Below are 16,528 nucleotides of genomic sequence, written 5' to 3'. Positions count from 1 at the left end.
TCGGCCGGTAATTTCGCTATTAGCTTCTCGGCAAGATCTTACTCGAAGACATCCGCAGCGTCTGTCACGCTAGTAACAGATATAACAGACATGATCTTCAGCAGAATCTTGTACATTCATCTCACAATCAAAAACACTTCCAACCATGGTAACTCACGCCACTCGTACATTGTTTCGTAGCCTTGTTTGCACATGACCCCATTTGTCGATCAGCGTTGAGATCACTGCCGGAGATTGATATCAAACCCATCTTCAGAGTTAATTAATGAGTTCGGCAGATATTACCAAGGCTCAATCACATAGCCCAGATGCATTAGACAGGCTCAATGATGCCCAGCCAAAGATTACGTATGGTATTAATCCGATCAGTTCAATTTCGTTCCAAATACAGTAGTTCTTTGCACAATATTAGTTTATTCTCAAACTAATCACGCCTATACACTACGATACAAGTAAGACTTAGTCCAAAACTTTTATGTCTGTTTGCACAGAAACCATGGACTACTTAAAGCGAATGGTAAAACTTCAGCCATGTGAAGAAGTGTGTTAATCTTTGGTGGAATGTATTTGGCTGTTTTCTTCATTCATTTTTCTTCTTGACCCCAACGAATTTCTAGGTTTTGTTAAAATTTAAACTATAGTGTGCTATCAATGCAAAAATGAAGGAAAGCATCATAGGTTTAAGTTCCATTTGGAAGCAAGAAAACGAGGCCCTAGGATCTTTACAGAGACAGTCAACAGAGCCCTGATGACAGAGCTTGGTGCTTGCCATTACCGCGCAAAGTAAGTCTGTTGTTAAGTTATAAAATCCTAACCTGGAATATGTCAATTACCACACCGTGCATACCGACTGAAGACTAAGTTCTACAGTAATGTGAGTCAATACTGGAACAGAAATAGCCACTCGCGTGTTTTATAGCTCTCATAATAATAATTAAGTTAAGGGTGGCGTAATTATATTACCACACCTTGCAATGCCCTGTATTTCTTCGTTACCCGACAGGTATAGGCCAAGCTAAATAGAAGCAAGCAAGACTAAATTCCTCTTCTATACGGTGTGTCAGGTGCGTTATAAAAATTACCTTATATACATCCTTCAAACAGTCCCGCCTCCCTCATGCGTTTCACCATTGTTTAAGTCTGCGAGTATTAGGGGATAATAAATATAGCCAAGCATGATATCGACAAACTGACTGTGTTTCACTCTCCTGTGTCTTTGACGAACTTTACTGTGTTGACTTGCTGTTTATGAACTCGCGACCGTGGCTAAGAACGGATATCAACCAGCATACATCATTTTTGTCCATTAGCAGCCGGCTAAATCAGCAGCGTATCACTTCCGGTGCCATATTTACAGCTGTCAATTAACCAACAGTAATGTGCTCGCGAACTGGTCACGTGGAAATTATTGCTGGTTTCATTGGTCCATCCTGTGTTAATGCGATCGCAGCTAAACTGTATTCCGTGTTCTGCTGATTAAAGCGACCATCAAACTGAAAGCCGCCTTCATTGTAGAGCCGGAGAACGAGGAGAATTCTTCCGCGAAAAAGGTCCAGTGCATCTAAAGTCTATCCGTTTCAAAACATCTACTTCAGAAAATTCGATATGGCCGTACATGTTTTAATTAGCTAAACGAAGCACCCTGGCTTGATCGATAAATGACTAGACGTGCCGAGGATGGAGGTAGCTGTTAAATCGGCCGCATTCAATTAACACATACCACAGTCCACGCAATCCACTCTTCTGGTCACAACTGACAAGTTAGCAGATATTTCCAGTTGCCCGTACTCCGTTGGAGCATTTAATTAACAACAAGTTACATAATTTATTTGTGGGTGTAAACAATCTGCACCTTTATTTCTCGGTGGCTGGTTTTGTTAAAACCGATAGGGGGTGGACGGACGCTTTAGTCTTTGCCGAGGCGAAAACGATTGGCTGTAATATCGATTGCACGGGCCAAGGGGATAATAGATTGTGCTTTTCATAGCTTTCTAGGTTGTGGAGGTGGGAACCATACCTCCGGGGTCTAAAGTATGAATTCGGAAGTTAATTGGGATCTGGGGAGAAGAAAATTATCCAATCTTTTAACAATATCGCTCTCTTCCCCGGTTCTTATCCCCTTTTCTCAGCTTTAGGTTCTAAAGACACATTCCTAAGTACACTTTTGAGAGGCGTAAAACTCAATCTCACCAAAAAGCCGAAAAAACAATGTTCCGCTTATTTTTCAACAGGTCCCCAAACTAAACAGCGTTCGTCATCTTCCCCAATGGTTATATGCTCATTAAATGTTTCAGTTAGTTATGTTCTTTTCTTTGCCATTTCAGATATCGGACATACATGGTTTTGCCTGTGTCAGACATTGGGAACAAACCGTGTCCCTGAGATCACGACACATCTGGCAGCTTAAAACGCGAGCTTCTACTGAGGAATTGTCAGAGGGGCGAAATCGGACAAGTTGCCAAGGGGGAAACCTATAAGGATGACAATGACGCACGGGATCATGACCGCCTGAGATAGCTCTCTAACCTTCCTCAGTGTAATCGCTGCTCGCAAGAGCGGCCAGAACGCGTCGGGATCGATCGAGAAAGCTACACTAGCCTGTAATTATCATATTATACAGGTTACGCAGTTTGTGAAGCCAGTTATTCCAGCGACCGGCGCGCCTGAAGGAAGAAAGTGAAACAAGCTCTCCACTTTCACCGATCTAAGCTGATAAATGCACAGGAAGAATGCCTCCAGGTACGAGCTGACAACTTTGGATGGAGATTTGGTGAAGGGATTTTTTGCCATATAGCCGTGGAAGCGGTTTGACATCAGCCAGTGGATGTCAGCCAGTCAGGAGGTTAGGTCTAACGGAGTTTCGATCGGTTCAGGAAGCAAGTGGCTGAGCGAGCTCAGTGAACAATACCTGGTCGTGGCCATCAACTGTGGAACCACGCGAGACCTTAAATCGGCGACCTTATCAATTACAGACTTAATTCCTTAGATACGAGAAAGCAATGAGCCACACTGTGTGACCGGGGGAGCCTTGTTCGCGCTGTGATGGGAAATTTATATGCCGCTTTAATGGAAACTGGACTCGTTTAAGTAGATGAATGGAGTAATTCATTAGACTTTTGCTACTTTCTCTCCGATCCGTTCCAGTTCACTCAGACTGCACGGTATTTCCACGTAGCCGGACTCCGTCAGTGCCACTGTAACCAAAGCTGACCGCTGACGGAACACGATTTGCCTTTTATTCCAGATCTCTCAAGGCTTTTGTTTCTGTCTCTTTCTCGTGTATCGGGTTCTACGTAAAGTTGATTGAGTTCACCTAACCTAAAAATTGTACTTTTATTTTACTCGGATTGATTTAACTCGATCAGTTCAATCTGTGTACTGTGCTTCAGTGTACGTTGTGGACGTATCACCATCCGAAACAAAGGGATTTTTTTTACGTGTGCAAGTTCTGTAGTTCACCACCAAAAATGTGAATTTTGAGGATTCCACGGAAAGTGTGCTGCATGTGCTCCAGTGCCTTTGATGAATTCAGTTCCATGTGCTTTTCTGATACTTTTTCTCGCTAGCTGGAAAAGCTGAATCCTTTCAAGACGGAAAGGTATATTGTCTTTGAAGATTTGTGTGTATTCTCCAGCCCGATGTATGGAATGGCTACGGGGCCCGTGGATCACACCACGGTAAAGGAGCCGGCCATCATGCTGGAGGCAGAGGCAGAGACTCTCCTGTCCAAACCACCGTTATCATGCGAACCTCCACGAAAATTGCAGAGATGCGACGCCGACTATGTGGACGCTTCAACGTCCTCTAAACTCAGTAACCGTGGCCGCCCCATAGGTGGATATTCGGACGCCGACATCGTCACCATGCTGCAAAGTTTACAGTCCGAGGTGGACATGATGAAAAATTCTATCTATGCCAGTATAAAAGACAAAGATTCGTGTCTCTACGAGAACATTGATTTAGCTCGGAAAAATAAAAGGTCGGAAAGTGACCCAAACTCTACGTACATGGTGACAGCGGCCCGGGAGAGGGGATTCCATAGATTAGCCTACATTGTCGACTCAAACTCACATATTTGCAGAAGGTAGGTCCACGTGTCTTTTTATTTAAGGTTCACTTTTGTATTATCCAGCTGATAATTATAAACAACACCTGGCGCACATATAGTTTCTATTAAATCTTCCTTAGCCTTGCTTTCTCTGCTGTTAAATCATTAAATTTGTCATCCTCTTTTACACTGGAAAAATAGGATCTATGTCTGTTTCTGATTTGTCATCTGAGCATCTCTTCGTTCACTGTGATATTGTTATTACATTACGTCTGCTTCATGATAAGTCGTAAGGAGCTCTATGGAAATTTTGTGAGCATTGATAATTGGTATAATGTGCCGCCTTTTTGTTAACAATAAAATATGCCGTTTGTGATGTGCATCGTTAAAAAAGGTGTTGTCACCAGTGCTGAGATGAGTATTTAATTAAATCTATCGGTATACACCGCAAATCGCTTTCCGGTCCGCCCTTGGCTAAATACGCTGATTTGAATTACTTAGTGAGAAAGTATTAAATCGAAATGAAATATTCTACAGCGGAGTCTAGATATGAGATAGCTGCGCCGAACCTCACTATGGAAACTGAGGGCTATACCGGAAATGAAACGGCTGAATAAGAACACCTGCCGCGAGATGAATTGTCAATATGACTGCGAACAAAACGTGATAATTGGAGAGGATCACACGTGGCTAATATCCCGTAGGTGTTGGGAATAGGTTACGTAAGCTGCGCTGATTGCAAGTGGAGTGCTGACTCAATAGCCAGGGTGATACCATAGATATTACACGACATGGCGTTATTAGAGCGTGAGGTGTGAAATAGCGTGTGTAACACCTAAACACAAGCTCTCCAGGCCGACCTTGGTAATTTAGCCCCATCCGTCATCCAACACATCTGTTCTAATTAATAATGTAAGGTGTTTAAAGTTGCCTCGCGGAGGTCAGCGACCAAAAAAAGGCAACGCGATGACCTTTTGTTCTCCTTTTTGAAGGTTTCCATGAGATGTTGATGGCGTGCAGAAAGACATCTCCTCGGCATGGACACCGTGAACTTGGCAGGCCTATACCCTCCAGCTAATTCCTTGATAGCCTGCCAGCAATAATCCTAACTGACAGGGTATTAATCTCCACAAAATTCCGTCCTAATGTGTCCTAGTGGTTTGTTTCTTTATTCAGTACGCATATGACAATATCAGTAAATCACATCAGTATACAGTTGTTGTTTCAAAATGTTGGTTCAGGCTTTACTTTGAAAACGATTTAAGTAGATGCGGGTGTGGTGAGAAACTAGTGAGAAATAATGCGACAAAAAACACTTTCTACAACATAATCCTATACTTCAAGCTTTCGGAGAGTACTTTCCCGATCATCAGGTAAAATGACAACTGCCACTTTTAAGTTGCCACTTTACCTGATGATGGGGAACGTACTCTCCGAAAGCTTTAATATAGGATCAAGTTGTACAAAACGATTTAAGTACCTTATATTTGCTTTGTTCCATCTTGGACATACCCCAAAGAAATCCACCTTTTCAGTGTGCCATTTCTATGTCGTTTCAAAGCCGCATGTTGTTATAATGGTAATTTTTGATTCTGATCAAGTAGGAATTTATCAGTATTACGTTTGATGTTGACTGACGTCATCCTTTAATTCTAACATTCTAGCGTATGATACCCAGCCATCTCACCTTGCACCATTCTCATAAAGGGCAAGTTGCATTCTAAGATTGAGCATTCACAGTCTAATATGGCCGTAAAATAAAAAAAATTACCTATGTCAAGTATTTGAGTCCTATTCTGTTCACAACATTGATCAATGGAAACTTTGCAAACCTGAATCCTGTTCCACAAACCTGTCGCTAGCAAAGCTGGTTGTAACTCCCATGGCAACGTATGGTAAATAGATATGATAATGAAACTTTTTACATACTTATTATCTCAATAACCTCCTAATCAATGGTTCAGATGTTAATAGATTTTATATTTAAGAATAAGTTTCTTGTAGTGTTTTTGAAAATAAAACTTTTTTATGTAACTAAAGGTATATATATAGTGTGTGTTTCCCTCAGAGATTGAACAAGATTGAGGTAAATACTCCATCAGGGTTACACACTCAAGGTTTAGCAATTTGCTTGTTCCGAATAACAAAAAAAACCAATTCATATGGCCATTGCCTGATATAGGGCGTGAAATATTACACGTATATATAACAGTATTCAAAATATCGAGATAATTGTTATCAAAATCGGAAAGGATAATTTGTGTAGCGAAAAATAAATGCGTTTGAATCTGGCGGAACTGGAACAGCGACCGCCAGATTACATATCATATGTTGTGGGAAGTTAGACAAAATCTTTTGTAAATATAATTTTAAAGCGCTAGCATTATTAGAGTCTGATACACATATGATACACAATTTCACCTACGGATGCATGATATTGGGTGTAATGTAGGATTCCATCCGGTCAACCGGACGACCCGTCGGGATATTTAACCTTAATGACATTGAGCACACGGTCAGCCCACGTTTCCTGTAAATCCGCCCCAAATGTCGTGACATGTAGGTGAGCAACAGACATCTAATATCAACCGTTAGTTTTGCGCGGCTTCCGCGAAAATCCAGAGAATCACGCGATGCTCTTTCCATGCTCAACGCGCGTCCTTCAAGTCTCCACTCGTTTCCACGTCAAGTGAGCAGTTTTATGGTCACCTGTTTACGTATAATTCCAACAGATGTACAGTCATCAAAAAATCCGAGCCGGGCCTTGTTAAATGCAATTAGAGGGGAAAACGATAATTTAGGATCTTACCTGCCAACTGCACCTTTCATACTCTCCATGACTGGTGATTAATTATAAATGGCAACAAAGAACAGAGGGCGTTTAAACATGAATAACGGTCATAAACAAGGATTTACCGGGGCACATAATGCCCACGTATTAAGTCATATGTATTTGTACGTGCGATGCAGGCTTAGTTAAGTCAATGGACATACGACGAATAACTGTCAATTACATGGAGTGTAGCCTACAAAGTGCACAGGTATCGAGAGTGTTGTTACATCTCTCTGTTACATTGTGGGCATATATTCTAAATATTTCACATACTATTTTCTATTTACTCAGTATTTTTTTAGATTATGGCGCAAAGTGATTTTTCTCAGCTTTTAATGTGTTTCAATGTCTGACCGTGTCTGTTTAAGCTTTGTATCCTTGTAAACAGTAGGATTAATCTTGTGGCAGTGGTGTGTAAAGATAACAAGAAACACATAACAACGTTGCTGCTCTTCGCCATATTCTTGTTTCAAAACAACCTGGTCATTCACAAGTGAAGTATTGTTTCTGCTGTCCACTGACAACCTTATCAATTTCCATAATGATAACCGATAAACTCGATCCATTATCGCGGAGTGCGTGAAGCCTTGCAAGCTTCCCGACAGCTTCTGTCGCCATAGTGACACTTCCTTGACAACAGCCATGTGAAGTGCAAAGCGGAAGCTGTGAAAAAAAATGATGCATTCTGGCTACTGGCCAATTAGAATTATATTAATATTAACTTCGCAAAAGTAAACAGCTATATAATATGTAATATAATAATTATATTTGACAGCTTATCACAATTTTCGACAAAAGAACTCAACTTCGTTTCAGCTTTTACATATGAAAGACAATGGTTTATCTAATTTGTAAATGATATAGATTATATTTCCAGCGTGTATAATTAGGCGTGTATTGCCGGGCGCTGTGGTTAATGAGTTGCACTGATTAGTATTTCTGTTTAAATTCTGCTGAAAGAATAACAATTGGGTGTATGAAATCTAACTTGCTATTAGGGAAATGCAAAATCACCTTCGAATCTAACTATAACTTTCACGTAATTGAGTGAGGTGAGTGCTTGGGGTTTTACGTCGTCCCTAACAATGTTTCAGTCACTTGACGACAAAGGAATCCTTAGAGTGCATGTAAATGTGCCTCCTTGTTGTAGGACGGATTTCCACCCCTCTTTTATCTAGTGCTGCTTTACTGAGACGCCTTACCGAAGGCAAGTAAGGCGCCCCGCTCAAGCCATTATACTGATACGAGTCAACCAGTCGTTGCACTATCCCCTTCATGCTGAACGCCAAGCAAGGAAGTTACAACTTCCTCTTTTAAGGTCTTAGGTGTGACTCGACCTAGGATTGCCCCTGGATCTACCGCTCCCGAAGCGGACGCTCCAGCAACTGTGCTATCTGGGCCGGTCATTCACGTACGTGATTTGAAGGTTCATGCATTTCTGAAAAGCCTAACTTTCTTACCAGGCAGGTGTGAACCTCTGACCATTAAATTCCCAGTCTCGAGCCCGGCTCTTGCTAGATCGGCTGCTGCTTGAAGTCAGAAGCTTTGTCAGGTACATGTTCCAGGCGAGGGGCGGTGGTTTACTCCGGACACACCGAATTTCCTTTGCCAAAACACTGTAACTGTTATAGAAAAAGGCATCATTAAATTTCAAGCACATAAAATATATATTTTACTGGTTCTAGAAAATTTGAATTTTATTCACAAATATCTCACCGTTTTCCTTCTTTGTCAGTCGGACCTGATGAGCAACACGAATATGACCCAAGACTCATTTCCAGATTGTGAAATAAATTTAGGATAATAAATGAGTGTCCTGATGTTGCGACAAAGCCAGGGTTTTAATAAAGAAAAAGGCATTCATCCTAAATTCTTATTAACATGTCGACTATTTTTTCATATATAAATGACAGCATACCTTTAATATTTGGACATATTAAAATAAAACACACACCTGCCAGCGTAAGCCACAAACAGATCAGTTTACACCCAAACGCATTAGACCGTCAAGTCGATATTATTTATTCTTTTATATCAGTTACCGGAAATGAGTAGAAATATCAAGTTTATACCATTAATGAATAGAAATATCAGGGTTTTACCGTCAATGATTAGAAATATCAGGGGTTTACCGTCAATGATTAGAAATATCAGGGGTTTACCGTCAATAATTTGAAATATCAGGGTTGTACTATTGTTGATTAGAAATATCAGGGGTTTACCGTCAATGATTAGAAATATCAGGGTTCTACTATTAATGCTTAGAAATATCCGGGGTTTATGTCAATAATTAGAAATATCAGGGTTGTACTATTAATGATTAGGAATATCCGGGACTTACCGTCAATAATTAAAAATATCCGGGGTTTACCGTCAATAATTAGAAATATCAGGGTTGTACTGTTGTTGATTAGACATATCAGGGGTTTACTGTCAATGATTAGAGATATCAGGGTTGTACTATTAATGATTAGAAATATCAGGGGTTTACCGTCAATAATTAGAAATATGAGGGCTATACCATTAATGATTAGAAGCTGCTAAAGGTCTTCTTATCGCATCACCCGAAAATGTCGAATTTGGAAGCAAATATGAATGAATTCTGTGAAGTATATATTATTCTTCTGAAGAATTCAACATGTCCTGACTTGACAGAGGAAGCCTGTATCAAATCATGTCGACACATCATGTCAGAACATCATGTTATAGCACATAATGTCGACACCTTCACAAATTTTATGCAATGTGCATTAGTTAAAACCCATTCCCGTATGGCTGTGAAACACAAAAATCATTAACAGACAGAAGCATGTATATAGATAGAGCAGATATATTCAAATATTAATTATTTCTACACCTCAGATAGATTCTCATGAATGTTAATTTTAAAAAAATGAAGCAATATAAAACATTTTCCTGTGAGCTGATAATCAAGGAAGTATGTATTTCTACTTCTGTACGGGTGCATTATTACAAAGTATGAAATGTAACCGCTAAAGCATATAAGGCGTGGTATGGAAATCATTTCTCAGGCCTTTACAATAAATAAACGATGACATATTTTCTCTGTCTAAATTCCCTTCCAAATTACCTATTTAAACCATGTACAGAAGCTGTAGCACAGGTGGTATATGGATCATTGCTTCCTGTGTTTGCTTTATAATTGGGGACAAAAGTGTAACAAGACCTACGACTGAGACCAAAGTATGGCTATTGACTTTATCGTCATCGATGGCTCACCAGCCAAATGATGTACAAAATGTATATAAGGTGTTTAAGTTCACATTTAGTTCATCATTCTGATCATCTTGTTATTGAAAAATGTAAAATAATATTTTTAATACATGTATTTACCACAGTGTAGTGTAAACGTTCAGGATCTCCTCTCAACCGGCATGGCATATCATGAAATGCTTATGAAATATACATATATATATATATATATATATATATATATATATATATATATATATATATATATATATATATATATATATATATATATATATATATATATATATATATATATATGTATGCGCAACCCGGGAAAATACGATGTGAAATAGTTTCATTTGGTCATCATTGTGCATCTATCTGTTTCACAGCACTAAATGATTCTAACTTTCTCTTAACCACTAATTTTGTGCATCATCTATGAAGCCGTTTGACACATGTAACCATTACTATGGCCATTAAATTGAAACTATGAAACTACGAAGTGAAATACATGTAATATCATTAGACATATAGTGGCATTTGCGACCTTGCCGTGTACAATTGTTCTGCGGAAGCACTATCTCTAATCCAATATGGCACACAGAAACAACACAGCTTGATTTTTGGTAAAATGCTTAGAAATTTTTAAGAAATTTTTCGTACGAAGCTAAAATGGTTTCATAGTATTTTTTTTACAAATCCTGTTAGTTTTGTCTTTCTCGGGTAACAAGCATTTGGCAAATACGGGTAAGTGTGTTACATTTTCGGGTATTTTACTTATTTATTTGACGGTGGCAAGCATTATGGTTGGAGGAGACCCGGGTGAAACCATGTTTTTAGTGACAATTTTGGCAATTGAACAAATCCTAACAAATATTTTACATTTTTGGGAGGTTTTGGTATTGGCCTTAACCTATCTCCACTGCGGATTTTTACAGGCAAAAAGAATAAATTTTTTGGTTTTTTATCGAATAAATAAAATAAATTTCCTAAAAAATAAGAAAACATTATTGTCTTTTATTTTTCAAAACAAACAAACTGCAAAAAGTGGTTCTAAGCAAACATAATATTAATTAATTTCACATGTGGAACGTTTTACCAACCTGATTTATCGAAAGACATTCATTACGTTGCATGATCCACTCTTTTCATGAAAGATTATACATTTTTATAAACTTATGTCTCATTATGTTAATTTTTGTATCTGAGTTACAACAGAAATCACTGAGCGACCTGATAAGAAAAAAATGGGGGAACAAAAGTTTCGGGATGAGTTGGAGATCAGATAACCGACAAAGCTATGCTTATGTCGGCTCTCCGAGGTATGGCTCGTACATTGTCCAGATGCCTGATATAACAGAACCCATGGGAATTATTAACATAACGTATTAAGCTATCGGACATGTGGAAAATCAAACCTGACCCTCTATCCACAGCTTGTCTAATAAACAACGTATTCTTCTAAAATCCGTCTGATAATTTCTGGCCATAAGAGACGTAGTAATGTCTACTGTATAACTAGAAACAATTAGCGTCCACAAAATTTGCAATGTAAACTATTGAAAATGAAGCCACTTCATACAATATCAACCAGCAAAGCCCTTTTCAATGATAATCAGTCTGTACGCCGTTTGTTTTGTTATCACTTCTATCCACATCCATATTTTCTGTTTCCGTTTTGTGATACTTTAGTCTTGATACGATCAAGCCTAGAAGAGTATACAGTGATTACGGCCTGTGAATAGTTCGGTGTGTGTAAATGTCTCCACGTGTTCACCCCGTGGCGCTCTGGTTCCCACCTCAACACCCGCTACAAGACTTCGCCATTAACTTCAGACTACAAAAGATATTATCTTTTATTAATGCACCAACAGTCAATTTAATAACAGGATCAGCTGTCAGAGTCATTTAGATGAGGTTTGTGTAAGGTTTGGTTTGTATTAAGAGATGGATAAATTAAGCGGTTCCATTTGTCATGCAGTTATGATTTCTGTTTTTCGACTGCATCATTTTTTGCGAGCGTTTTGATTTCAAACTGAATTATGAAATATGCTTAGGGTTATAAAGTGGCCAGGCTCCCTTGTTTAGCACATTGGATCATCGACCATAACCTTTATAACTGAAAGCGAAACATTAGGCTGATTGTCTGGCGTATATAATTTGCGTTTAGGAATCCTTAATTGAGTACGATTCTATAGTTATTATGTAAGGCTGGAGGTGGGGTTAAGAGACCCTTGTCGTTCAGGATGATTCGCTGTCTTTTGGAGTCGGGAAACACGTTCAGGCACATAAACCCGACCTCAGGCCGTCTGTAATTAAACACTGCCATTGATGTATTTGTCACTTTCGAATTAAAGAGCAAAATAAAATTTGAACAAAAGTTTTTGTTTTCATCACAGGGTGGTACGGGTGGGAAGACGGGGAATGATAGTTTCGCAGTGAAGTAACTCACCCAAAATTTATTCTTGCAAACATTTTGAGCAAAATTAGATTTTATTTCTAGAGAACTGACTGTTAAGATTTTAAACGCTGACGGCAGATATGCAATTTAATACTTTGTGTAAAGCGCAAATCGAATGCTAAGGTTGTGTTTATTGGCTTTACGTTGATAATGCGAATATATAGTGAGGCTTATTTTCCTATTTTCTTCCTGCTGGATTTGTTAATTCGATAAATGGATCTCGCAGTTTTGCGTAAATATTGATGTTTGTGGTGTTTATGCTTTGTGATACTTTTGTGACTTTTGCTCGTTGTTACTTGGCTTGGCATGCCCTTTGCAGGTGGGGGTTGGAGGTGTGTGTGTGTGGGGGGGGGGGTTGTTGAATTTAACATTACCCTGAGTCTACAGCGAACATGAGCCTAAATCTATATGAATATGGGGCCATGTTATTCAGTGATAGTGCCAATATTTCGCTTCTAAAGCAGAAGTTCAATATGCGGCACGTTGGACAACATCTGTTTCCTGTTCTCCCAAGAGATAACGGACGCGCAGGTAGTGATTTTCAGCCAAGTAATATCGATATATACATATACCTGGCTGTTTCGTGTAGCCCATAGTCCCACCTGAGGACTCGTTTTATCTCAGACTTTTGTCAGGTTAACTATCTGTCCGACGTCGCCCACAGGATTGTTGAGTGATATATATGCGTATCTGTGTGTTTCAGGTTTATTTGGCTATTGTTGCTGTTGGGGAGCCTGGGGTTACTTGCGTACCAGCTGATGGACCGAGTGGTGTTCTATCAAACCTTCCCCAGCCACATCAGTCTGGAGACGCGCTACCCCGAGCGACTAGCCTTCCCCTCTGTCACCATCTGCAACCTCAATCAATTCAGGTAACCATAGCAACCAGTTTGACATATCCTGTATACATAACTCGCATACGGAGTCTTGTTTTGTTGTCCAGACATATAAATGGTACGGCTTCCAAAAAAAAAAAAAAATCACAATGTGATTGCTCCCGCGAAAATTTCCTGTCACCCAGACAAATAAGTGAGAAATTGGTTGTCATGAAATCAGTCAACAATAGTTTGACTTCTCTAACTGTAACAGCCGCATTTCATATTACTCCTTGGCCCTTGTTCATTGTCTACTCCAGCCTACACAACATATACATACCAAAGAATTCATCACGGTTGTTAGAACGTGATATTTCCGTTTAAAATCAACCAGGTCGTAGACATGAAAAACATGTTTAGGATATTCTAAAGGAGTGTTTCATTAGTAAGCCTAGCTTGCCAAGAAAGGAGTATGAAATATGTTTGGAAATTCAAATTACAGTTCATTTTCGTGTAAGTAGAAGTCCGTCTTGTAGGCATCCTGTCAGACTGGATATGGCCTCAGATAATAGACGTCGTAATCAGTAACATAAACCATTGTATGAAGTTCGTGAATACGGGCGTATATTGGCAGAAATTTGCGTTCAGAATGCAAAATATCAAACCAGCATTCATTTCTAATTTCTCTTTATTTTTGAAATGACGAAATATTCCTTCTCACTCCTTGGGTAAGCCTCCAATTTAGATACATTGCTTTTGGACACAATCAAGTGTCTTAACCATAAACAGAACCACGAAAAGTTTCCTTTCTAGGTAAGACGTCTTATAATCTGGACACACTATGATTTCTGTCATTATGGCTTGCGTTCTGATTGGCATCGTCATTCTCTTGTCTATACTTCGGCTGGCCTTTACTTATCCCACCTCACCCCAAAACGTCAATTATGATCCCTTGCTAACTGTTAAAACACGTGAAGTATACACATTCAAAGTGATTTGAAGTTTCATAGATGCACAAAGTGTGTTATGGTTCTTGCAAAAAAACAATATTCTGAAGCAATTGGGGAGGTCGATGCCAGCGACGTATTGTCTTTGAAGAGCGTGTCGCCATGTTTGGGCATTTGGCCAGCTGCACAGTAATCCGGGTTGTGTTATAAAGCCTTTCTCTGTGGCAACTATACATCACGACAATTCCGAGTCGCTGTGCTTTATTCGGGCTTACACACTCGATGCCTAATGCACACGGCCTTTATGTAACTCCTGAACAAAAACCGCACGTTTGGTAACCTTGTGTGCAGGTCCTTTTGGTTGCGGACAGCCCTGCTTCTCTTCACGCTAGGCCCACTCTGAACGACTAAACCGCCCAGCCGTACCTCATCTAGAAAATTGCGGTGCTTTGGATCACGTCCCTTTTATTTTCAATACTAATTCCGTGTTTTAATCAAGGAAATGTATCCGTCTTGCGTGCTGGCCGTACTTTCACTCCATTCTGATTATAGAATAAACCAGTCGGCCTGTGATCTCAGGCCCAAACACACTTCCTCTTTCTCTCCGACACTTGCTCTCTTAGATTTCGCAGCAGTTTTCGGTTTGAACCTGTTAAAAGTAACACGATAACCGGGGAACATGTCAAAGAAAGCTTTGGTGCATCCAATGTGCAAGTCGGTGCTCGATGTATTTGATACGCAGTGCCTGACTAGACCCTTATAGACAAATATATATATACATAAAGAATTAGAAACATGTGCTCTGCCCTCCCAATTATCATCCAATGACCCATATGACACAATGTCTAGATTTGGACGTGAATTCTGACCATATTCCAAACAATGTGTAATCTCATTAGTGAGAGCTAGATCCTGTGCTGTTGCTAATATTCATGAGGCTAGTGGTCAGGCTCGTTTCCTATATGTCTCATTGGCGGGACATAGGCAGAGTAAATGCAACCAACACAGATACATTAATAAGTGTGTATATACGGCATTTTGATATTGTACCTAATTCAAATGCAGTTCCTGCCCGTGCAATGCAGTAGGGTACCTCAACCTCTAATTCGGGTTCAAGCTGAGCTGACCATTTTTCTCTTCTACTCAATGAGTAATATGTCATCAGTTTGCTCACACACACATCATTAAAGGTGATGGAATCAAGAAAAAAAACCTTAGGCTTAGGCTGTGTTACTTTAGATTGAAACGTTCCTTATTTATGTGCAAACTGACATCGTAATGCCCATGTGTTACAATACAACGGAGATATGTCCGGCTTGGACCTGAGTTACTATTGAAAAGGTATCTCATCAAAACAACAAAGTTATTCAAAAATATCACACGTTCATACGTCCAGTGTTATCGAATTCACAGGCCATTGTAAGAATACTAAAATGTTAAAACCATCTCATGTGTACCAAATGTCGTATTTATTCCATAACAATTGCTAATGTGTGTTTTGGATTCTCCCAAATTTCAGGTTGACAAAAACAGTGGATAATAATGTTTATAGTGTGCTACATAATTTACATCACCAACGAGAGTTACCGGGGAGTACGTACATGGTGGACGGAAATATTAGCCTAAAAAAGAACTACTCCGTTTTCCTACGTGAAGCGGCACATCAAAGAGAAGACCTCATTAACAGGTAAGCTTTAGAGTTATAGATTTTTGAGGAGTATGAAAGGGTGAATCGGTGTATGGTACAGGAGTAAACGTGAGTTTTCCTTCTTAAATTTGTGATGTACTCCACTGTTTTCCTGACAAATACATATCATATTAGGTGGAAGGCAAGTGGCCTTTAACGGACGTAAGACTTTATTCCTTGTCCCTGAAATTCCCTGTTCAACGCCGGAATTGAACCCGTACCCAGTTTTGTTTCCTTGCGAGTAATAGACAGCAGCGTTTTACCACTTGGTCACCACGTGTTCCATTGGATACAGTGTAAATTTGAAGCATGGTGTATAAAGTAGGTTTTTAGGCGAAGAGAATGTTGGTGGAATTTTGGCGTGGATGACAAGTATGGATAGAGTGGGTTTAAACTTTGGCGTGTGAACGTATGGTGGAATATTCGGGGTGATTAAGCTAAACGTGTTAATTAAAGCCCGACCCAGGTTGCCATGGCGAGTTTCAGTACACCTCGTTAAATCATGAGTGGCGAATGAGGCTT

At 39.6% G+C, this 16,528-nt stretch overlaps 1 protein-coding gene across 1 annotated transcript in view; it reads left to right on the top strand.

Moving 5' to 3' along the window:
- Nucleotides 1-3,934: 3,934 nt before the first annotated feature.
- LOC135473161 (uncharacterized) overlaps nt 3,935-16,528 on the top strand; it is a 37,198-nt gene continuing 24,604 nt past the window's right edge. Inside the window, exons 1-3 of the mRNA XM_064753001.1 lie at nt 3,935-4,084; nt 13,262-13,429; nt 15,839-16,006. Of these exons, the coding sequence (XP_064609071.1) occupies nt 4,008-4,084; nt 13,262-13,429; nt 15,839-16,006 (413 nt within the window). The 5' untranslated portion in view covers nt 3,935-4,007. The remainder of the gene's footprint in view (nt 4,085-13,261; nt 13,430-15,838; nt 16,007-16,528) is intronic.

Source organism: Liolophura sinensis, chromosome 8, assembly GCF_032854445.1.
Source record: "Liolophura sinensis isolate JHLJ2023 chromosome 8, CUHK_Ljap_v2, whole genome shotgun sequence".
NCBI lineage: Eukaryota > Metazoa > Mollusca > Polyplacophora > Chitonida > Chitonidae > Liolophura > Liolophura sinensis.
Note: the sequence above shows the minus strand (reverse complement) of the source record. Positions and strands in the feature narration are given on the sequence as shown.